General features: G+C 34.2%; 3 protein-coding genes across 3 annotated transcripts; 2 read left to right on the forward strand and 1 right to left on the reverse strand.

Moving 5' to 3' along the window:
• The first annotated feature begins 236 nt into the window (after positions 1–236).
• On the forward strand, positions 237–2413 carry LOC106656046 (eukaryotic initiation factor 4A-III). Its single transcript, XM_014376677.2, has 4 exons — positions 237–479; positions 629–964; positions 1229–1451; positions 1542–2413. Exons 1-4 carry the CDS (start codon positions 317–319, stop codon positions 2047–2049), a joined length of 1230 nt encoding a protein of 409 aa, XP_014232163.1. The 5' UTR covers positions 237–316; the 3' UTR covers positions 2050–2413.
• A 264-nt stretch (positions 2414–2677) lies between these two features.
• Positions 2678–6941, forward strand: LOC106656088 (putative FERM domain-containing protein FRMD8P1). Its single transcript, XM_014376752.2, has 6 exons — positions 2678–3410; positions 3787–4383; positions 4936–5387; positions 6235–6393; positions 6468–6651; positions 6714–6941. Exons 1-6 carry the CDS (start codon positions 3257–3259, stop codon positions 6752–6754), a joined length of 1587 nt encoding a protein of 528 aa, XP_014232238.1. The 5' UTR covers positions 2678–3256; the 3' UTR covers positions 6755–6941.
• A 1052-nt stretch (positions 6942–7993) lies between these two features.
• LOC106655961 (dynein regulatory complex subunit 7) lies at positions 7994–22060 on the reverse strand. Its single transcript, XM_023463433.1, has 10 exons — positions 20975–22060; positions 15551–15904; positions 10217–10637; positions 9895–10152; positions 9638–9794; positions 9510–9576; positions 9212–9424; positions 8581–8802; positions 8285–8521; positions 7994–8211 (listed from the first exon to the last, which is right to left on the reverse strand). The coding sequence occupies exons 1-10, from the start codon at positions 22058–22060 to the stop codon at positions 8023–8025; spliced, it is 3204 nt and encodes a 1067-aa protein (XP_023319201.1). The 3' UTR covers positions 7994–8022.
• Positions 22061–23361: the final 1301 nt, after the last annotated feature.

The raw sequence follows: 23361 nt of genomic DNA on the forward strand, positions 1-23361 counted from the left end.
CTTTTTCTCTTTTTCCTTTCATCCTTTAAACATTTCTTTACTCTTTTTATATTATTTCTCCATGAATATATTTACATTTTTTCCTATTTCACTGGTTATTTCAACTATTTATGCTTCATACAGGTTTACAGTAGCGCGTCCAAAGTTTCTTTGCTCTCTCGTGTAGCGCTAGTATCGGGTTGGAAATAGGTTCATGCGCGCGTCTGACTCTGTATACAAATTGTACCTCATGGCCCGTTGTTTTGTGAGTGCCGTTCAGTCGAAGTTTGGTTTTCCTGTTGATTACATCGTCTAGCACTACAACTCAATAGCTAAAATGGCGGAAAGTCGTTCAAGACGTGGTGGCGGCCCTGGCCCTTCTGCTACAAACGATGATTTATCAAACATCGAGTTTGAAACCAGCGAGGATGTCGAAGTTATTCCAACCTTCGATAATATGGGTCTTCGTGACGAACTGATAAGAGGCATTTATGCTTATGGTGAGTACCATGTTCTATCAATAGCTTTTGCCGCTTAACCTAAAATTTCAATGCTTGTGTTTTGGAAAAAAATAACTAATTTGCTTGAGTTGTAAAAATAAATTGCCGTTCCGATGAATAATAATGTTTTTCTGCTTCCATTAATACAGGTTTTGAGAAGCCTTCAGCAATTCAGCAACGTTCCATCAAACCTATCATGAAAGGTAGAGATGTGATAGCTCAAGCACAGTCGGGTACTGGTAAAACCGCCACATTCTCCATAGCTATTTTACAAACATTAGATACCCAAGTACGTGAAACACAAGTTTTGGTACTATCACCCACAAGAGAATTAGCTGTTCAAATTCAAAAAGTCATTCTAGCCCTTGGAGATTTTATGAATGTACAGTGCCATGCATGCATTGGTGGTACCAATCTAGGTGAAGACATTAGAAAGCTAGATTATGGTCAACATGTTGTATCTGGAACCCCTGGAAGGGTTTTTGGTAAGTGATCAATTATTGATTATTTTTTAGTTTAAAATTTTTATGTAACATTCAGTTTTACTAATTACAAAAGATGAATAACTTTTGATAAATAATCCATTTAGTATCCATTGAAAATAAATCTTATGAAATTAAACAACCGTTAGAAACACTAGTTTCAATATTTATAAAAATCTTTGTACTGTCTTAAATTTAATGTAAAATTTTTATGTTATCATTATAAATTGAGTTTTTGAAGTTTAATATTGTATTCTTTTTATTTAGATATGATTAAAAGACGAGTTTTGAGAACCAGGGCAATCAAAATGCTAGTTCTTGATGAATCTGATGAAATGCTCAACAAAGGATTTAAAGAACAAATTTATGATGTGTATCGGTATCTACCTCCAGCAACTCAAGTTGTTTTGGTTTCTGCCACACTACCTCATGAAATTTTAGAAATGACAAGCAAATTTATGACTGATCCAATCAGAATTCTTGTTAAACGGTAAGCATTTTAAGGATATTTTATCAAAATTAATTTAATTTTTACCCTAATTTAGACTTGATTATAATTTATGATGTTCTTAAATTCTAGTGATGAGTTGACACTTGAAGGAATAAAACAATTTTTCGTTGCTGTTGAACGTGAAGAATGGAAATTTGACACACTGTGTGACCTCTATGATACATTAACTATCACACAGGCTGTAATTTTCTGTAATACAAAGCGTAAGGTCGATTGGTTGACAGAGAAAATGAGAGAAGCCAATTTCACGGTGTGCTCTATGCACGGTGACATGCCTCAGAAAGAACGTGACAACATAATGAAAGAGTTTAGAGCTGGCCAAAGCAGAGTTCTCATTACCACAGATGTTTGGGCCCGTGGTATTGATGTACAGCAAGTGTCGTTGGTAATTAATTACGATTTACCAAACAATCGTGAGTTGTACATCCACAGAATCGGTCGATCAGGACGTTTTGGCCGTAAAGGTGTTTCTATCAACTTTGTTAAAAATGATGATATAAGAATTCTAAGAGACATAGAACAATATTATTCAACTCAAATCGATGAAATGCCTATGAACGTTGCTGACTTAATCTAATAAATTTAATTTACGTAGTCTTTAACTTAAAACTTAATCGGTAAAGAATGAATGTAATATATTAATTATTAATATTGACATTTGATACAAATTATTAATATTAATAGTTAATGTATCTGAGTCTTGAAATGTATTTTTAATTAATGAAATTGATAAAACTTAGCCATTTATAATCATCTAGAATTCGAAGTTTAGCTTTATTTTAAAGCCGTTTTGGTAGATAAATTATCTATAATTTTCTATTAACTGCATTATGCAACACTCTGTACAGATTATGATTCAATAATGACGGTGATTTATGAAAGCATTTATATTGTATGTATTTTCACCGCTATCAATACAAAAAAATTATGAAGAAAAAAAACTGATTGTACTCATTTAATTTAAATGTCCCCGCTCAAAAAATTCTTATTATAGATGATAAACGGCGTTACTTACGCTGCTGGAGGAAAGCGAAAATCTCGCGTCTTATAATACAATAATACAGCGCAAGCTCTCTCGCTTGCCACGCTTGCAGCAGTGTCAGATGGCAAAAATCAATAAACACCCCTATAGTTTCACATGCAGCTCTCGAGCAGTAGCAGCAGCAGCAGCAGCATATACACGCAGACAACCGTTGGTGTGTACATGCAGGCGCAGAGTCAGCGCGAAAGGGGTATAGGTTGGACAGAGGCGAGTGTGTGCTTTTGCCAGTTTCGGAGTCGTCGAAAGTGCGTGCTTGTGATTACCCGACGTTTTTTCGAAATTCGTCGAAGGGAAGTTGGCAAAAATTAATGGACAATCGAGCGATTCCAAGGGTTCTATGAGTAACCTCGTTCGCTACAGGCCGCAAGTTTACGGCTCGACGCGTAGGGGCGAAACGGCAACAACATGCTTTTCGAGTGAAAGACTCATCGGAGGGTTGCCGTCCGCATTCGACGGGAATCACCAGCAAATGCGTCGATGGGTTGAGTCATTAATCGCAAGCTCGTGCTTGCAACATCGAGCCTGTAAATATATGTAAAGCTTGCGAGGTGGCAGTTGGGGAGAGGCTGGCCTGTTCAAGTACATATTCATATTGGTTTGTGTATGATGTCTGGAGAAGACGGAGACTTGTTATTGTTGTTGGCCTTGCCTATGTAGTCCTCGTAAATAGGGATTACATTCGAACATAAGGACGAAGTTGCATCGAGTGAAGAGAAAAGGCAGTGTTAGTGAGTGACGACAAATGATGGAGCAGCAACAAGACTGTATCAGAAGGAATCCAGTCATGTGTCGTTATCAACAGCAACAGCAGCAACAGCAGCAGCAGCAGCAGCAGCAGCAGCAACATCAGCAACAGCAAAATGATTACAAGCTCGACACATCGTCCACTTCACAGGGTAGGAGACGAATTTATATTCTTGCGATTGTTGTGCTTAAACATATTCCGAATATTCGGAATTGCAATAAGTGTCTTGGAAAAGTCAACACAGTAAGAATCATGGGGGATCAGCTGACATAATTTAATTATTGGATTTGAATTCAACGTCTCTTTTAGATCTTGATTGTTGTTTTCAGATTTTATTTTAAGCATTGAAAATGTAACAGTTAACAAATCCTAGTTTATGTAATTGATAGTTAGTGAAATAAATAATCCAATTCATTTGGATTTTTCAATTTAATAATTTTTTACACCAAGTAACATGGTTTTTAGGTCGAATAAAATTTTACGGGTGTTGAAAATCAATAAAAATATGAATTAAAAATTGTTTTCAGGCCAATCGTCGCTGGAAAAAAATATTCAAATTCCACCGAAACTGCAGCACAATCATGCGCTTCATCATATACAAATCGAGCGCGCGAACACAGCAGCATCGATGGGATCGGGCTCGCCAGCGACTTCGTGCACGGCAGCTGCGGCAGCAGCAGCAGCGAGTCTCGTCAGCATCGCGGTATACTTGACCAATGACTTGTGCTTGATGATGGACGTCAAGCGCAACGCCACGGCTCAACACATCGTCAACTTGATACAATCCGATCCGGAATTGGCGCTCGCGAGGACGTCGTCTTTTGGTCTCAATTGCAACGCTCAACAGCAGCAGCAGCAGCAGCAGCCTGTTTTTGCGCTTTGGCTAGTTTCGGCCCAGCTCGAAATTCAACTGCGGCCGACGCATAAGCCACTGGAGCTTGCGACCAAATGGCCTCGATTGGTCAACAAGTATTGCCGTTACGTGCGCTCCAATGGCAACGACAGCGAGCCACTCTTATATTTTCGACGAAACGTATTTTTGTCGAGGCGAGAAGAAGAAAAGATCAAGGAGCCCAAAATTCTTGAACTGCTCTACGCAGAAGCCAAGGAAAATGTTCTCAAAGGTGCAAATTATCACTTTTAGTATTCTTAAGTATAACGAAGGTCCAAATTCAAGTATTTTTAGTAATATTGTTGCGAAAGCAGGAATCTGACTTCCAAAATTAAAATCTGTTGCAATTTTGTTTGGCGGATTCCCTATGCAAAAAAATACTATTTTCCACAGGTTTATAAATTAAAAAATTATTTTATACTGTCTATTCGCAGTTTATTGCGTACGCAAAGTGTGTGTATAAACACACTTTGGGGTGGCCTTTAGAATATAGCAAGGTTTTGTAAACATAAACTTCCTATAGTTATAATGATGTTTAAGAATACTAGAGAATATTTTTAAAATAGATTCCAGGGCTTATAAAATTAAATGAAATTATAAGGATACCTTATATTCATGTAGATTTCTTGAAATTTTTGAAACAACCGAAAATATAACTTCCGAGTTATTATACATAGACTCTTCATGTTATCCGCGAAGAAAAACTGCGTTCGAATCATCAATACATAAAATTAAGTTATTACATAAAAAATTAATTTTAACATTATTGGTTTTATTTTTATAGGGAGGTATCCATGCGAAAGTCAAGCAAGATACATTAATCTAGGAGCATTACAATGTCGAATTGAACTTGGAGTATACAACCCGGGTTTTCACACATTGAACTTTCTTCGTAAGAATCGAGATCGGTTTTTACCGCATCATTTCGACATTCCTCTGCTTGGCCGATTGGGTCTAGTTAGTGGCAAGGGCTCACCAGAGGCTCGATTACTTGAGCACTACAAACGTATACCCGCCCAAGCAATGTCTGTGCAGACAGCAAATGCAAATCCGAGAAAATTCGTTAGAAAATATTTGGAATTTTGTTGGAATTTGCCTTGCTATGGTGCCGCCTTTTTTCGTGGTCAAATTGAAAGACCGGTTAGAGGACTCACTTCCTGGATTATCAATAGAGATATGGATGTGCTTGTTGCAATCAACAATGTTGGTGTATATATTGTCGATGATGCTCAATGTGTAAGGATTCATAATTCTTAATTAGAACCAAGTTAATATTTAAGAAGTAGCACTGCATGTATGAAATTTCTGTTTTCAAATTCTTTCATAATCATGAGCTCCAAACTATTTATTGCTTTTAAAACTTTACGCCACGGTATAATTTAGAGTCTTTAATTTATAGCAAGGGCTTTTATTCTGATATCATGGCAATAGTATTAATGTATAAACTTTAAGAATTTTTCTTATCCTCACTGAATATTTTTTTGAAGTTTAAAAGGGTTTTGCACGGAGATGCAACTGTTTTATTCAATCTTTTGTTATTGTTGTTTTATACGATTTCGACTAATTTAAATTTTTTTACAATTTTTTTCACTTGTTGTAAGCTGAGTCTTAGCAAAAAAATCAAATATTTTTAAATCTGAAAACAGAAAATTGGTAAAGAAGTCAATTTTTAAATTATTGAATATAATTTTTTGGCTTGAAAATACCTTTAACTAAAATTTATTTTCATAAAATAAAATGATATATTATCCGTACATTAAAAAAATATAGTTTCACACGATTCATAGGAATTCCCTGAAATTTTATTTCAAGATTTAAGTATAAGAGAAACTGATGAAAAATGATAGTCTCTATAAAATTCTAGTAGTGGCCAAATCTCAAATATACGTTAAATATAATTAATACTCCGGCTTTGATACCCTATTAAAATTACTCAATTCTGGAATCAAATTTTTTAAAACTTTGTATAAATCACACTATCTCCTTGCAGTAAAATGATTCCATTTTTTAATTTTAACTCAATGAGAACATCCTGAAAAAGGATATTATGCTAAATTATAATCATGATTGTGATTCTTTTCAGAGCTTGTTATTAGGATTAAGATATTCAGAGTTGAATTGGGAAATGGCAAAACCATCAGATGAAGGAAATCCAGATTGCTTGCCATGTTTATTTCTTCAATTTCCTGTTCGAGAAAATGGAGAACGTGTATATAAAATACTACAAGTATTCTCGAGACAAGTAAATGTCTTTTTATTTTCTTCTTTCATCGCATTTTTAATACTTTATATAAATTTAATTATTTTATCTCTTAGGCAATGATGATGGATACACTGATATCTGGTTTTGCGGAAGAAAACAGGCATATCGAAGCAAGTGAAGATAATGTCAATGCTAATAACAGGTCCCAAGACAATAGTTTCATGACTAACCTTGCTAATGTCGGTTCTTTTACAAATAAACTGAGTAAATTAACTCTTGCTACATTTGATGATGAAGGTATAAAAAATATTTGCAGTTTTGGATGATAATTCAGTTAAATAACATTTCTTATATTTTAGGCCGTTGTATTGGTCAAATGGGCTCGTGGTCGTTTCAGTAGCTATTTGCTTCTACTGAAAACCATTCAACTCTTGCATCATTTAACTTGATAACTGTTAAAAATTTAGAGCCAACACTAACATTTTTATAAAAATCTCAATATAGTGTACATATAACAAATCTTTATCGATGCGTCACTAATTGTTAAAGAAACAAAAACAAAAAATAAAGACGATCTTTTTTACGAACGAATTTGTTAAATTTAATAATTATTCTAGTTCTTGTATTATTATCATGTTCATTCAATGTTTACAACATATTTTTAGATATTAGATACAATGACAACATTAAAAGAAGAGTAGATGTCTTCATCGTTATGTCTAAAAGTTAAAATTTGTCATCGTTTTCAAATATACTGTTAAAAAGTTTCTTATTTATTTGAAATATTGAAGTGTAAAGTAATCAGTGGTCATGAAAAATTAAGTTATTATAACATTGATGCAGATTTGGAGTTGTTATCTTCGTTAAAATGTTGACAATCCACTATTTGAAATAACAGTGTGGCGTCTGCACCAAATTGCAACAAGAAGAATAGATAATAAAATATTCGAACGACAAAAAGTATTGCGCAGCACGCGAAAAGAATATGGGTCAACATAATACTTTTGAATATTCGTCCGCACATATGTCACCGATCTTGACGCGCTTTTGGTACATAGTAACAAAACTGCACCCGTAGAGAAGAATACAATTGAAAAGAGACTTTTGATTTTTTTCGTAAGCTGATTTAATGAGATTCCCTGGGGTTTCCAAACTTTTGCTCCACCCTTTATAGTAGAGGTCCGTCTGTCCCAGCTTATTCGTCTTCTTCGGGTTTCCTTACACAATTGTGAAATTAATTTTCCTTGAACTTGCTGCAGTGACCTAGTTAAGTATTAAAAGAAGCTTATCTCTGACAATTGAGTGATTACGGTCGTTTACCATAATGGAAGCCGGATTTTGTGATATTTTAAAATTTTTAAAAATCAAAAATTCTTTTTTTATAAATAAAAATAATTTCTCAGGGTAAGACGAATAATGCCACTGGATTCAGCAGGAAAAATCCTAAACAAAAGTACGTTTCAAATGTTTTTCAGATTTTTCTGCTGATTGAAAGAAAGAATTGATATTTTAAAAATCTAATAAATGTTTCAAAGCCATAAGAAATCAGACAAAGTAAATCACTATAAAGTTACAAAGCTTAATACTTTTTGTTTTAATAAAATTTTTATTATCATTTCGTCTCTTACTTTACATTATTTACAACCTCAATTTAATTTTTGTTTTATTTTATTGATCGCGTACAATATCAGAAAGCTGAATACTATCGTTGAGAGTTTCTATGAGTTTACGGTATCTTTTTGGAACTAATTCCCGATGTCGGTTTAATCTTACCTCCATAGCTATCATTTTTCTATTCATTTCATTCGCTTGTTCAAACAAAAGTTCCTTATCCTCTTTATTCAAATGAACAGATTGCTGAATATGCGGTTAAAAATTATCATTACAGTATACGAAAATAAATCTTGACCATTATATGTTTTGTACATACCCGAGTCAATAAAGTTTGTAATTTTTCTAATTCCTTATTACAGTTTTTAAAATCTCGTAATATACTATTAGCTCTATCAATTGAAATCTGCTTAAAATCGTTAATGCAATTTTCTTTGATTTGCATAGCTTCTTTTTTGGACAAGCGTTCAACTTTTCCTAGTCGTGCAAAGTAAGGACTCAAAAAATCGATATCTTTTTCAACTTCACGCATGCTTTGAGCCAACATTTTTTCTTCCTGTATTAAAATTATGTCATTAAATCAAATTCGTCAGTCATGCTTTTATAAACTATTACCTTTGCTGCTAGCCCATGTTTTGCCTTTTGATTTCGAATCGGATCGAATTTAGAAATTTTTAATTTAGGTTTGGAGTACTCTTTAGATCGAACTTGCAAAAATTGATGTATTTCCGACTCACATCCACGTACTTCTATCGTCGAAACCTCTTCTTCATGCAATTGTTTTTCGAGCTCAATAATCAAATCGTCAAAATTCAGAGTAGGCGCCATTGGATCCGGCTAAACATATGAATATATATGGCTGATTCTCGGTGAAATCGACTAGTTAAAAACATTTTTTTCTGCAAACATGAAAAACTCGTTATTTGTGATGTCATAGAAGTCCTTAAATTTTACTAAATTTTGGAATTATTTTTTAGCGAAAAAGCTCTAGCCCTTTTTTTCATCGCTCTAGGTAAAGCTAGAAATTTTCGAAATATTGGAAATAAGCATGAATTCCGGGACAATTCCAACTTTAGACGTCTGAAACTGGGTGACAGATGGTTCTCACAATTTTGATAAAATTTGAGAATTTCTATGGCACAAAAAAAGTTTTTCATGTTTGCAAAGAAAATTTTTTTTGGACATTCGATTTCATTAAGAATTTGCGATATGTATTGTTGCATAATAATCAATAATCGATATTTACGTCGTAGCCATGAGTCATTTCAGGCAAGAATACCAGGCGATCACCTCTTTCGGAAACTGGAGGCTTCAAAAATGTTCGGGTAGCTTGAGTATATTGACCACCTCTGTAGTGGTATGTTAGTCTAATTTCATTTTCAATAAAATCAAATTCTCTCATGTAAACATCTTGAAAATCTGAAATTTCTTCATTTCTTTCAAATTTTTCGACAATTTTCTAAAATTCCCGAAGATAAAATAGACAATGTTTCAGCGATGTTGTTTTAATAAAAAATTAACAGAACAAATTATACATATCTTACCAATATCGAGCGATAATTTACATCTTGATCAACATTACCATCGTTGAATGGATTATATTCAGCAAAACTAAAAAAATATTTATGAGATTCAATTAAAAGTTTATAAAAGAGTATAAAAAACTAATTACCGGTGATGTAATCGATCTTCACGATTTTTGTATTCTTGGGTCAAACACAAAGGTTGCATATGTATACGAAATAGTTCGTCAAGCCTTTTACCGTCGTGAAACTCGAGAATTCTTTCTTCATCGGCGACACATCGGCTGTTCAATCCATATTGGTGACCTGCAATGCATTTTTTGTATTGTCGATATTGAAAAATAAAAATTCTCACCTAATAATTCATTTTGAATTTGACAAATAAATTAAAATAAAACTGGCGTACGCTTGCAATTATCTGATCGACCTATTTCATAATGATCGACAACAATATCCTTGAATAAGTATTTTTCGGTTTTTATGAGATGATCTTCTCGGTTAGAAAATTTCTCATATACAGTTGTTGCTGTTTTATAATCATAATCTTCGTAGAGTGTTACAGATTCTATCAATCCATCGGTCCGAGAATACGGACTGAAAAGTTCAACCTTAGCTTTTTTATAAAGAATTGTTTTGTGGCCACAAGGATACTGTTCTTCGTAATCTAATGAACAAAATTTAAATAATAAACACACTAAAATTTGGCTTTAAAAACGAAGCATTTATACTTTTGTACGGAATTTCAATGCGATCGACATATGATGCAGGCATCACCATGTGGAAGTCACGACGTATTTTTGCTTCTTCACTCTCTTCCTCATTGTCGTCGTCATCAATATTTCTCATATTTGCGGGTTCTCCAGCTAATAAATGCTCCCAGTACTTCGGATTACTAAGATCCCAATTTAATTTTGTGCAAGCCTCGCTGCAATCCTGCATGTTAACCCAATAATTGCATCCATTCCAGATACTTTCGATACCGAGGTACGAATTAGCTGTCATAGGATCTACTGTTTTATGAATTGATCCAGTCGAGGCTTCAATAAAAGTTGGCTCCTTAATATTTGTGTTCTGTTCATTAGGGAGTACTAGCACCCATGCGTGAACTCGTTGACCAAAAAGCTGGTCAGGCTTAGGTCTTTCCAGCTCCTGAATAAGAAGAAATGTTACTTATGAAAAAATGTAAATAAAATGATTTTCCCATGAACATTTACAATTATGGTGCAGATACATTTTTTTTTATAATGAACAGTTCATGACAGTAACCATGAATATTTTTTTGAAAAAGTACTAATTTTATTGATTTCTATTTTTTTTAGAAAACGTGAAGCAAGATAGTCCTGACTTGGGAAACCACGTCAGCGGAAAAATCAAGAAGTTCAAGAAGAGAAACACCCACGAGTCGTCAGAGATTGATTGAACAAAGATCTATTAAGGGCTTATACACACCTTAAATTCAAAATTTTTTGAAAATTTTTTAAACCCGTAAAAACTGAGCGTCCGTCCGAGCGAGCGCAACTTTGGTATTCTATTCAATTTTTGAATAGGGTTTTTTCTCCCCTTTCCATTGCATTTTTCGAAATTCAAAAATTTTGATTTTGCACTGAGATACAGCTGTTTCCATGAGCTTTTTTCGTATACTTTACGTGTTAAAATTTTTTTTCTTTTGCGTTTTCTGGCGAGTAGTGTTTTTGGTCACCTCACGTAACTTTCAGTGGATACCGATTGAGTTTTCTGCACCAGGGTCGCGTACACTTCTTCAGAACATCAATGCTCACGGCCACTACTACGGCTGAGACGACCTCAGATTGCTGTGCATGAACAGTTAAACACACATTTTTTTTCATTTTTTGTTTTTGCCAAAATTTAAGTCATAAAAGTACGTTTTGAGAATGATCTATGAGTTCAATCGTCTCACTCGTAGTAGTGGCCGTTAGCATTAATGTTCTGAAGAAGTGTACGCGACCCCGGTGCAGAAAACTCAATAAAAGTTACGTGAGGTGACCAAAAACACTACTCGCCAGAAAACGCAAAAGAAGAAAAATGTTAACACGTAAAATATACGAAAAAAGCTCACGGAAACAGCTATATCTCAGTGCAAAATCAAAATTTTGGAATTTCGAAAAATGCAATGGAAAGGGGAGAAAAAAATCCTATTCAAAAATTGAATAAAAACATTTTTGAATTTAAGGTGTATATAAGCCCTTAAGTAATTTTCCATAATTTTCCTCCCGTTGCAAATATTATTTGAACTAAATGGCATGATAGGATAAACCGACCCTTTGATGACCAAATTGTTGTTTTTCAACATTTCAATGTCTAAGAAAATGTAATGGTTGCAATTAAAAGAAAACTTTACAGATCATTGCGTTGCTAGTTAATTTTTCATTCAATTAAAAATATTGAAAAATCATTTCAGCATCTTTATATGAAAAAATGATGATTTCAAGAGTCATCTTGAGAACAATCACTCCTCCAATAAATGACTGGGCGACGTTCATTAAATAACCGATAAACTTTCGTACAAGGTTTTATCAAAATTGAGCACTACCCTTTGTTTAAATAACCAAATCTAGTCATAAATGATTGTTACTGGTACAGTGCTAGCCGAATCAGTACTGCTTAATGATTCAAGGGGACCGACCTGAAGCTTAAATTCAGCTTCAGCTAAAAATAGTTATATAAATCGAAATAGTGGGCATTTTTTTTGTGATAGTGAAATATGTTCATTGTATACCAGATTGACCAAGAAACTTCTACCCAAGCTCTGAAATACCAATTACATCACTTTTTTCATAAGACGAAATATTGTGTTAAAAATCACTTGCCGCATGATCTTGAAAAGAGTTTTTCATCAATATTAATCAATGGGGTCTCAAAATCTTCAGGAAAGTACCCTCATCCACCTAAGCGGAGCAGGTCTCAATAAGTGAAGAGGTCAGCTACACTACCAACAACAAAAATGCCAATTGATTAAAAAAAATAAGTTTTAGTAGATATGAATTTCAGCAGTATGTAGTCTAATTTTTCTATCAGTATACATCCACATATCACAAATAGTATTATTTAAGTTTATGATCTAACTATTATTTACACTACAGGAGCACAAGTATTCATACTTCATGAAGATCAAGACTTCAAGGGCTTATACTTTGTAGACGAACAAGTGGTAAAAGACTTGGAAGAATATGAAGAAATTGTTTTCGTGGATGGTACTTACAAGATATTTAAAGGAAATTACACTCTTTTTTTATTTGCCGTGGAAAATGGTGCTGCAAGATCTAAAGTTGTTGGAGTGGCAATTTTGGACGGCGGACGCGCCCAATTGTAAAGTGGGCAGTAGAATGTTTCAAAAAAACCTTATCCAGTGACTCGACAAACAAAATCTATGGTTTTATGACTGACAAGGACATGACTGACCGATCGGTTATTGAAGAAATTTTTCCTGAGTGCCGTTTATTTCTTTGTAAATTCCATGCTATCAGAACATTTAACAGAGAAGTGACTACGCAAAAGTTATTAATAACTAAGGATCAAAGACGATTAAGTTTGAAGTACTTAAATAACATGGACAACTGCGAGATGAACTATAAAGATGTTGAAAAAATTATTAAAAATCCTGTTTTTACTGATTTAAATGTAGAGTATCTGGATGCAAAAAATTTATATAAAGCTATTTAGACTGATTTTGCATATAAAAAAATTGAAAAAGAGTTCAACTTCATTGATTTCGTGACAATCTTTAAAACAAATAACCAATTTTGCATCAATCATAATAGCATAGTAATAATTGTAACAGAGACGAATAGCAGGTGCAAATTTAATCGCAGCATGCTGTTGCCGTGCAATCACATTCTACATTTGAGACGCTCATTAAATAAAAATTTATTTTCAAAAGATCTTTTCGCAGATCGATGGGAGCGAACAGATAATTTAAATCGACTAAAGACGAATGACAGCAATGAAAAAGTAAAAAATACTACGATAAAAAACCTTCGAGGCTCTGAAAAAATTAACAATTAATTATAAAAGGTAGAAGATTAAATCCATAATTGATAAATTATTAACATTGGTGACTGAAACCGGAGAAGAAACATATAAAGAAAGGATGGAGATATTGGACGCAATAGAACGGGCTTGGCGAGGAAACTTGCATGTATCTTTACGTATTCCAGCAGCTGAGACAGAACAAGTAGAACAACTTGAGGAATCATTCCAAAATTTAGATTTAGAGCATGCAAAAAATAGTAACAGCCAAAATAAGATTTTGGAAAAAATACAAACTCCGAGAAGGTGCACTAGATACAAATTTAAAACATACAAAAAAAAATGAAATAATGAACCACAATCGGTATAAATAAGCCGTTAAAATAAAAAAATATTACGAAAATGATTATTTGTAAAAATTATTAAAGTACTATTACGTTATACGTACATCTATAGATAGATTATAAATTTTTTTTTTATTATTCGATGCTTATGTATTTGTATGAATGAGAAGGACTGGTAATATATCAACGTGATGCTTATATTTACGTATTTTAATGCATGGCTTGAAATATGTATATGTGGTGCTCATATTTAGTTATGGATAAAAGAGTCCGATACTATATTCACGAGTCATAAATAACTACTTACTCCTGGAAAAAAATATAATATTCACGTAATGCTCATTTGTCTTGTTTCGAAGCGAAATACTTTGCATTTAAAGGGATTTTATTCTTGTATTATTATGCTCAATTTCTCATTTACGTTTTTACGATACTAGTGGCATAAGTAACACTTTTTGGCACGGCGTATTTTAGGGCCCGAGCTCAACTAGTATCGTAAAAATAGTTCTTGCCGCATCCAGGCTTACGTAAATATGAGTCCTCCGAAGATATGAATCCTACTTGGATGAAGTATTGGCCAGGTCTAAGCATACGTGTATATTATTCCTACTTGGATATAAGACTAACGTGTATAATACTATTACGTGGATATAACTTCTACGTAAATGTAGTCTTGGCCGCGCCTAAGCTTACGAGGATATTAGTCCTACGTGGATATAATCCTTACGTGCATATTCGCGCGCGCAGGCGGCCGGGCACGCAAAAACCACGAAAAAGCCACGTTTTTTCTTCTTTCTCTCGCTATATCTCGCTAAAATCAAAAAACGTCTCTCTGGAAAATGTCTATATCGATTGAAAATTTCCTGATCTTTCGATTTAGACTTTAAAAAAATCTTAAAAATGAAGTTTTTGAGATAATCGACTTTAAAGTTTTCCCAGCGATTTTCCCGGGTAAAGCGGAAAATTTCGGAAAATCTGACCTCACCATCGGAAAGCTGAGGCGATTTCCAATCGAAATCATGGGTTTGTTTTTTTTCTCTGGGTGCATTTTATTACTTTTACAGCGATTCACAAATTTAGTGATTTGACTTAATTCTGCCGCTCCGCGCGGCACTGGGAGAGTTGACGTGAAATGCCACATAAGTATTATGTGGATTTAAGCTTTTTCTCTATTCTATACTAGACATCTATGTGCGCGCTACGCGCGCATGGAACTCTTATGAGTATCTAATTAATATAAGAGCCATTGCGATTATAGATCGAATTGAACCCTCTTAAAGCCAACTTCATGTAAGTACAAGAAATATTTTAGTGTCATCTATATACGCCCTCTATAGTTAATAATATCTTGATTATTATTTTCAAAATATTTCCATATATTAAATTACATACGCATAAGAGTTCCATGCGTGCGTAGCGCGCACATAGATTTCTAGTGTAATTTAATATATGAAAGATATTATTAACTACAGAGGGCGTATATAGATGACACTAAAATATTTCTTGTACTTACATGAAGTTGGCTCTAAGAGGGTTCAATTCGATCTATAATCGCAATGGCTCTTATATTAATTAGATACGTGGATATGAGCTTTTTTACGTGTCTTTACGGGGGAGGCGAATAAAAAAACGTGTCCTTTAGGCTAATTTTCTTCTTTTTATATCTACGTATTTACGTGGATTTAGGTGCGAATAGACAGAGCGTAAATTATATATAGTTAAAAATTATACCACAATCATTCGTTGTCTTTCCTCTTCTTTACGATGGATTTCCTCTTCTTCTTTTCGTATTCGATCGTCTTCGATTGCTTTCAAAAATTTACTACTAAAGTCTGGTGGCGATTTAGGTCGATATTTACTTTTATCCACATTAACCTCTTCCGTAACTTTGAGTTCTGATGGCGGCAAATAAGGGCACACGTGGTTTCGTCTGTCGCATAAGCTTACTTCACGCGAAGCGTATCCACTAACGACGTAAGCGTCGTAGCCCAATCCTAGCAATAGACAAACCAAAAATGTCGCTTGCTCAAAACTGTTAGCTTGCCTGATTTTTAAAAGATGAGTCGGAGAATAAATGTGAGATGGCTGTAAAAAACAAATTTTTTATTTTCCTGTGCCTGAATTTTAAATGGATACTATGAGTCGTTATTTAGAACCTTTGACGAGGTGCATTTATTAGTGAATGGAATATCGAGTCAAAGTAGCGAGATTTGTATTATATTACTTTACTTATATTTCTAATGCTATATAATTCAATATCTCACCCTATATACATATTATGTGATTGAAAATATCATGAGGTGAATCACGTAATATGCATATGGGCTAAGCCATGATGGTAAAAATAGTTATTTATGCAACAAGGGCTCAAAAGGCGTTTTTGAGCACGAGTGTGCGGAAAAAGACAGGAGTGTCGGCTATGCCGGCACGAGTGGGTTGTAAATATGATTTGTAATTACAAATTTGAATGCTACATCAAATTTTACATAAGGACGATGCCTAAGGCACAATTTTTACCGACCGAGCACAGAAAATGTGTATTTTCGTAATTTTTTTTCCGGGCTGATTTTCGAAAAACGGCTCTGTGGAGCCCTCCGTACTGTTGCTGTGAACAACTGCACCAAATTTCAGCAAATTTCATCGGGTGAACTCGGCGAGTCGAGTTCGAGTTGAGTAAAACTCGAAAACTCGGGTACTCGCACAGCCCTATCTTTCAATACAGGCACTTATGGGAAGTTATCAAAATTTGGGCGAAATAGTGGCTATAACTTGCTCAATTTTGTTGCGAAAAAAAGATGAAACCATTTATTAGAAAGATAAAGTTATGATCTTTTGATCATTGTATTAAAAACTACATGTGATTAGGCTTTTTAAGGAAATATTCAACAATTAAAGTGTAAAATCATGGTAATTTGCCAAACCAGTAGTAAACATTTTTAATATCTTTTTGTAGCTTTAATTAGTAAAAAAGGATGTATTGTATGACTTGAAATTATATTATAGATGATACAAATTCTGTCCAGAGTCTATCATATCTGTAGATGATAGATTCTGAATTATCTTGAAAAAAAAGTTTCATTTTGGAAAATCAACGTTATAAAGCTTGAATATTGGTAACCTTGGGAAGTTATATAACAATATATCTCTTTATGCTAATTTTATGATACAAAGTGAACTTTTGAGAGAAAATACAATTGCTGCATACGTTTTAAATCTTTAAACTCTTATAATTTTTAAAAAAATATGCAGAATAGGCCTCTACCTATAAAAATAGCTCATTTATGCTATTCTAGTATCTTTTCATCATGCGCACAGTTCACATACGATTTTTTATGATAGAGATCTCTGGTACAGACAAAAGTCTTCAGAAAAATGCTCTTTATGGATTGAGTTTTGTAAAATTTTGATGTAGACCCTTATATTTCAGCTTAATATCATCAATCAATTTTTGAATTTTTTGCATTAGATTACATTTGATGATGTACATAGTTTTAAATAATTTTAATCAAAATTCTACAAAACTCAATCTGTTAAGGACATTTTCTGAAGAATTCGATGCATACCAGACGTCTCAATATTCAAAGCTTATTGAGTGATGCACACTGGAGCAGATGGTCAGAAATTTAACTAATCAGCACAACCAAATAAAGAAATTGAATTTCAACTATTACCCAGGTGAAAATAGTATGTAAGATCTGACTCCAGATCTGGCATCAGATCTGGTATAAGATCTGACAAATATACACCAGATCTGACATCAGATCTGATACCAGATCTTGTATTCGATAATCGACATCAGAACTTATATCAGATCTGACATCAGATCTAATGTCAGATCTGAAATGACTGTAATGCCTTCAATTATTTAAACAATAAGTTTATTAATAATTAAAATTTTATAATAAATCTTAATAATAAAAGTTGTTGAATCAATTTAAATTCACATTATCAGAAACCTAAATATTGTAGGAATTTTTCTTAAAGGTATTATCGATGTGATTATTATGTGATTATATAACTAAATTTGTTATAAAGTTTTAATTATTAATAAAGTTATTGTTTAATTAATTAAAGGCAATACAGTCACTTCAGATCTGACATCAGATCTGATGTCAGATCTGATATAAGTTCTGATGTCGATTATCGAATACAAGATCTGGTATCAGATCTGGCGTACATTTATCAGATCTTATACCAGATCTGATGCCAGATCTGGAGTCAGATCTGACATACTATTTTCACCTGGGTATATAAACGTATACTACCCATCATCGCAGGACCTCACATGATTATCACTCACTTTCTACTAATTTCATCTATTTTCACATGCTTTTATGCACTTTGTACTGCATGTGGAAAAGTAATCAAGTCCAAATGTTTCAACTATTGCAGTTGCATTTGAGATTTGATATTTTAAATATTTTCTCTATGATAAAAGAGAATAATATAACAATAGAGAATATATCCTGTAGTAGATTGGTCTACCTAGTACTGTACGCATTTGCATTATGACCGGCTTTATTGCATATAATATCACTTCACTGTAATAAACGGCACTACTAAGCATTAATATAAACTAAAACAAAAGGGTTATCACTGCTTTTATTAAAACCAATGAAACTCCGACTTTTTTAATGTAAATGCACATGACAACAAACTAAAACTCCTAAAGTGCCTTAAAATGTACCCTAAACTACAACGATAACTATACCTAATCTGCACTGGTCCATGCTATCATAGTGCATAGATGCACATGTGACATTTTTTATCACTTGAATTTTCATATGTGCAATCAACATTATTCTGCTTACTGCTTCTTCTGCTGGAGGAGCTAAAAAACTGCCTATGTCAATGTGGCTATGATTTTGTTTACATTATGATTTAGAAATTTTAACATCAGAGGCAGCACTGAAGCTGCAGGTAGCGTCCGAACCTCTAGAATTTTATCGTGGTTTCATAAGAACTAAAAAAACCCGATTGCAGCAACTACTTTCTTTTTAGTTTAGTTTGAAGTGAATGTGCATGTTTATCTCTCTTTAATCGCCAAATTGAATTTTACAACAGAAAAATAAGTATCATAACGGAAAAATAAAAAATTTATAAAAAATTAACCGAACGTTCAAATTAATAGTCGATTGAAAAACAGAGGTAAAATTACTTTGATAATCGGAAGCAAAAATGGGAATTAGCATTTTATCGATTTTATATACGTATACACGTTTATATAATGACATAAATAATTTGTTTTGATGAACTTTTTCGAACGGTTTCGAGTAAAATTTTATGGGAAACTTTTACACCGAATGAGCTCTATAATTTTTAAACCAAAACATTTGCTTTCCAATCTGCAAAGAATGGCAATGAATAAATAAGAAATGTCATAAGTGAAATTCATATCCTTTATTACATTATAATGGTTACATATGTGTATATAGCAAGTTTATAGGTTCGAGCTACTTTTACTATATCTATTAAACAGTCAGTGTGAGAAAAATATCGAAAATAGCGAGCCCAATATTTTTCCATATATATGAAATTTTAACTTTAGGTTCCGTTAACATTTAAAGTTTTTACTTTTAGATCAAAGATTTGTTTATTCATAAATTTGCTGAGGTTGCTCCGAGAGCAGAGATCGGCGCTCTCGATTCGGACTCGCGCGACGGCCGGTCACGTAGCGAATATCGTTGGTCTCGCGTCGATCGACCGATCGTGTACTTCGTCGAATTCGGTTGGCATCGCGATCTTCCGCATCGACTCTCTCCCGATTTTCATCGAGCGCGAGTACCTCCTTCGATCGAACGGCTCGTTTTCGATTGTCATTAGAAATTTGCCGTTCTCTCTGGGCATCTCGATTGTTGTTGCGCAATGTCGATTCCCAGCGACGATCCATCGATACGGCTCTTCGATCAAGTCGAAGCTCGCGGCGAATTTTCGCCTCTCTGCCGGCTTCGTCGAAACAACGCTCCACCACCGATCAAACCAACCTCTCTCTGCGTACGTTGTATCGTAGGTCGGTAAGTACGCTTTCGCGCGAAGTTTAGAATATTAAATTTAAATGCTCTGGGAATAACAGAAAAATTCTATAAGGCCGGATCTTTAAACTTATACTCTGGGTTGCAAACTCATAGGCAATACAAAAATTTAATATGTAAATTTTTAACATAGATTACTTTGGTTTTTTATGAGGTTTTATAGTAATGAATATTTAACTTGCTAACGTACATCGCATGGCTCAGCATTTATTAAAATGTACCAGAATCTTTTTTTTTTCTCTTTTTCTAAGAATTTAAGAAGCGGTTTCTCCTATTGTACTCGAACGCGTTACATCAAGCTCATATTACATTATTAAACCCATTTTTAATTGTTTCAGTGAACGCAGCATTGGAATATACAATGTATATTATGCATGTTTCATATTGAAACCTCACTAGATGTTGTCTAATTGATTTTAATTGTTCTAATTGATTGATTATTCTATATTTATGATCTATCGATTATTCAATGTTATTTGATCCATCTCTACACAGAGAAAAAGGTGATTTTTACGAGTCATCGGGAAGTAATTCATCATGACTATAATGGGAGACTTTTTTTCGAAATCAATGATTTTGTTTAATTACTCATTAGTTAGTTCGTTAATCTTTTTTCAGGTGATATAACTCTTTTTAAAAGAAAATAGTACTTTATGTAACGATATGTAACTTTATGTATGCGAGTTTTTAGCAAAAGCGTATTTACACAATTTCCGTAAATATATTATATAGCACAAAAGCTCAAGAGTAGCGGCAAAGTTGAAATTTTTAGTTTAGTGTGACACAAAGTTATTTATTCGTTTTAAAATACCAAAAATTTTTATTATCTTTATTTCAAGTATTTATGCGACGCTTGAAAAAAGTTCTTAATTTTGCACTTTTAATTTAATATGCAAATTTTGAACATAGATTACTTTGGTTTTTCATGAGGTTTTATAGTAAAGAATATTTAACTTGATATCTTGTACTTTAAATGAATGTGGGTTAATTAATTGAAAAATCAATACTGTTATTTTTTATTTTACTTTTTATTCAGTTGAATGATATGATACCAATGTAATCTACAAAATTTATTTACACAAGACATTACAAAGGTACTGTATAAATCTTCGCTCTTCTAGACTTGCAATAATTGCTTGAAGCCTGGAAAAGGTGCCCATCGCCGGAAAAACTTCTTCGCCAATATTTTGCACAGGTAGGCGTCGCAATCCTTTCTGCTATACATGTTTCGATGTTCCTCCGAGTTCGCAAACTCCAAGTAATCTTGATACGTGACTCGTTTGGAGGGCTTATGTTGTGACAGCTTGATCAGTTGGTAAAGCGACACACTCGGATTTATCATCGTTCGCTTGGCCATGCTCACGAACTTTTGCTTCTCGAGATGATCCTTGATTCCACACGACTGCTGGAAAAATCTGAACTTGTTGAAAAATTGAAAGATAGTTAAGGCCTCGCTTCGCGTCAGCGTGTAGCCGTGGTCTTGTAGGCTTTCAAGGATAACTATAACACTAGACACTTCTGCTAAGTTGTAAGTAACCATACTTTTCTTCATTCTTGTACAAAATCGCTTGTATATACATCGAAGAGGAAAAACGAAGGTCGTTAGATCAGCCCCTCGATCCAGAAGTAGATCGACCACATTCGGCAACAATCTAATCACGGCGTAATACAGTGGTGAATGGCCCACTTTGTCCAAAGCGTTCGAATCGGCGCCGTTTAACAGTAGCAACTCCACCAATTCGTAGTGCTCGTACTCCAGAGCTAAATGTATCGGCGGAGTGACTTGGAGTGAGCGCGTGGTTGGTTCACTAGGTAGACAATCGGGATGTTGACCGGCATCGAAAAATTTCATCACCACTGCCTCGCAGCCGAACATGCAAGCCACATGGAAATGCGACAGGCCGTTCTGGTCGACGTAATTCAAGTCGTATCTGTTGTATACAACTCGAAATAGTTCCTTGATGGTCCTATTCCACTTTTGCCCGGAATCATTCGCGTGGTGCCTTGCTATTGAATGTATTGCAGTCGTGAGCTGCAGCACTGCCCTACCGTCTTCACCAAACGTAGGCTCGGCTCTGCAGCCGGCCTCGAACAACATGTTGATGATTCCTTCTCCAGGATATATATCATCTTTCGCGTGGCAATGGAATAGTTCTATGAGAAACCGATTGCTGACATCGCACAATTCTTTTACTGAAGAACAAGACATCGTTCTGTGCACTCGCTAAACACTTTCACTTATAACTTGAGATATTTTCAATTTATTTCACAAAAGTCGCGATGGATGCAATCTTTCGATAATGGTCCGCACGCGTTGAAGTTCAAACGTACACTGAGCTCTCTTGCATACACTAAAGCCGAAGCTGGCTATTGAAAAGAACTTAATTAGAGAGTGGCGATTTGAACATGCGCTAATTGGCCACGCCTACTATACAAAAACTTTAGTTTCTGGCAGTGTTTTTGAACTACGACTTTCACTAAAGTCCCGATAGATACGATGTTCACGCTTTGGAGTCGAAACGAATACTGACCCGCTGTCATGCATACACTACAGTCTTAAAGGCTTGGAGGAAGTAAAAACTCATCACGTTAGAAAAAGTGTCCCCGTTGACTATACGAAAACTTTAGCTCCAGCAGTATTTTGAACTATGAATTGGGTGAAGTGTTGCGTTACCGCGAGGCTGAATTAACGTAGCGTTGTTGTTCTCTAAGGAGGCTCGCGTGCTCTAAGTACTTCAAAGAAACATAGGTAACCAAGGGAAAAATCGAGATTTTTCAAATGACATGAGAAAAATTACGTTTTTTTCGATGTTTTATAACTTCTACTTGAATAGTTAGTTAGGCGCGGGAACCGTCTTAGTTAAACCCGAACGACTCTTAAAATTCCAGCTCAGGTCAATTATTTTTCCCGAAAATTGATCTTCTAACCCTTTAATAAAAAGTTATAAACAATTTTGTAAAAAAAAACATGAAATTTCTAGAAAAAAATCTCGTTTAACTCCAATTTCAACGCGGAAAGAACGTTCGCATGTGCGTCTGACACATAAATTTGGTCAATGGCATGTATACTTTATTGTACTAGTGATATGAAGCGCGCTCGCGCGCGCCAACTAATCAAGTTGAAATTAAAATTACCAATGACTCACAAATATAAACATTTAAGCAAACACCACTTTTAAATTTTCCCACTAAAATAATTATATGAACAACCGGCGCGAGATTCCGACTAATCATGAAGCGAGGCGCAGTTACTCCTCGACCAATGAGGTGACGAATAAAACGACTTCAAATCATTTTTTTAAGGAAGGAAAAATAGTTATAATTACGAAATTCAAAATGGCGATCATAAATTTGACTCCCGAAGACCTGTATGTCATAAAATGATTTCGACAATTTTGAACTTAATAACCATCATTTTTACGAGAAAAAGTTGTAGCATAAAAAGTGTTTAGAATTGATCAAAGAACATGCCTGATTTTTTTCAAATTTTTTGGAGCGATTTTTGGATTT

The sequence above is a fragment of the Trichogramma pretiosum genome, unplaced genomic scaffold (genome assembly GCF_000599845.2).
Source record: "Trichogramma pretiosum strain Unisexual culture from Peru unplaced genomic scaffold, Tpre_2.0 scaffold72, whole genome shotgun sequence".
In the NCBI taxonomy this organism is placed as follows: Eukaryota; Metazoa; Arthropoda; class Insecta; order Hymenoptera; family Trichogrammatidae; genus Trichogramma; species Trichogramma pretiosum.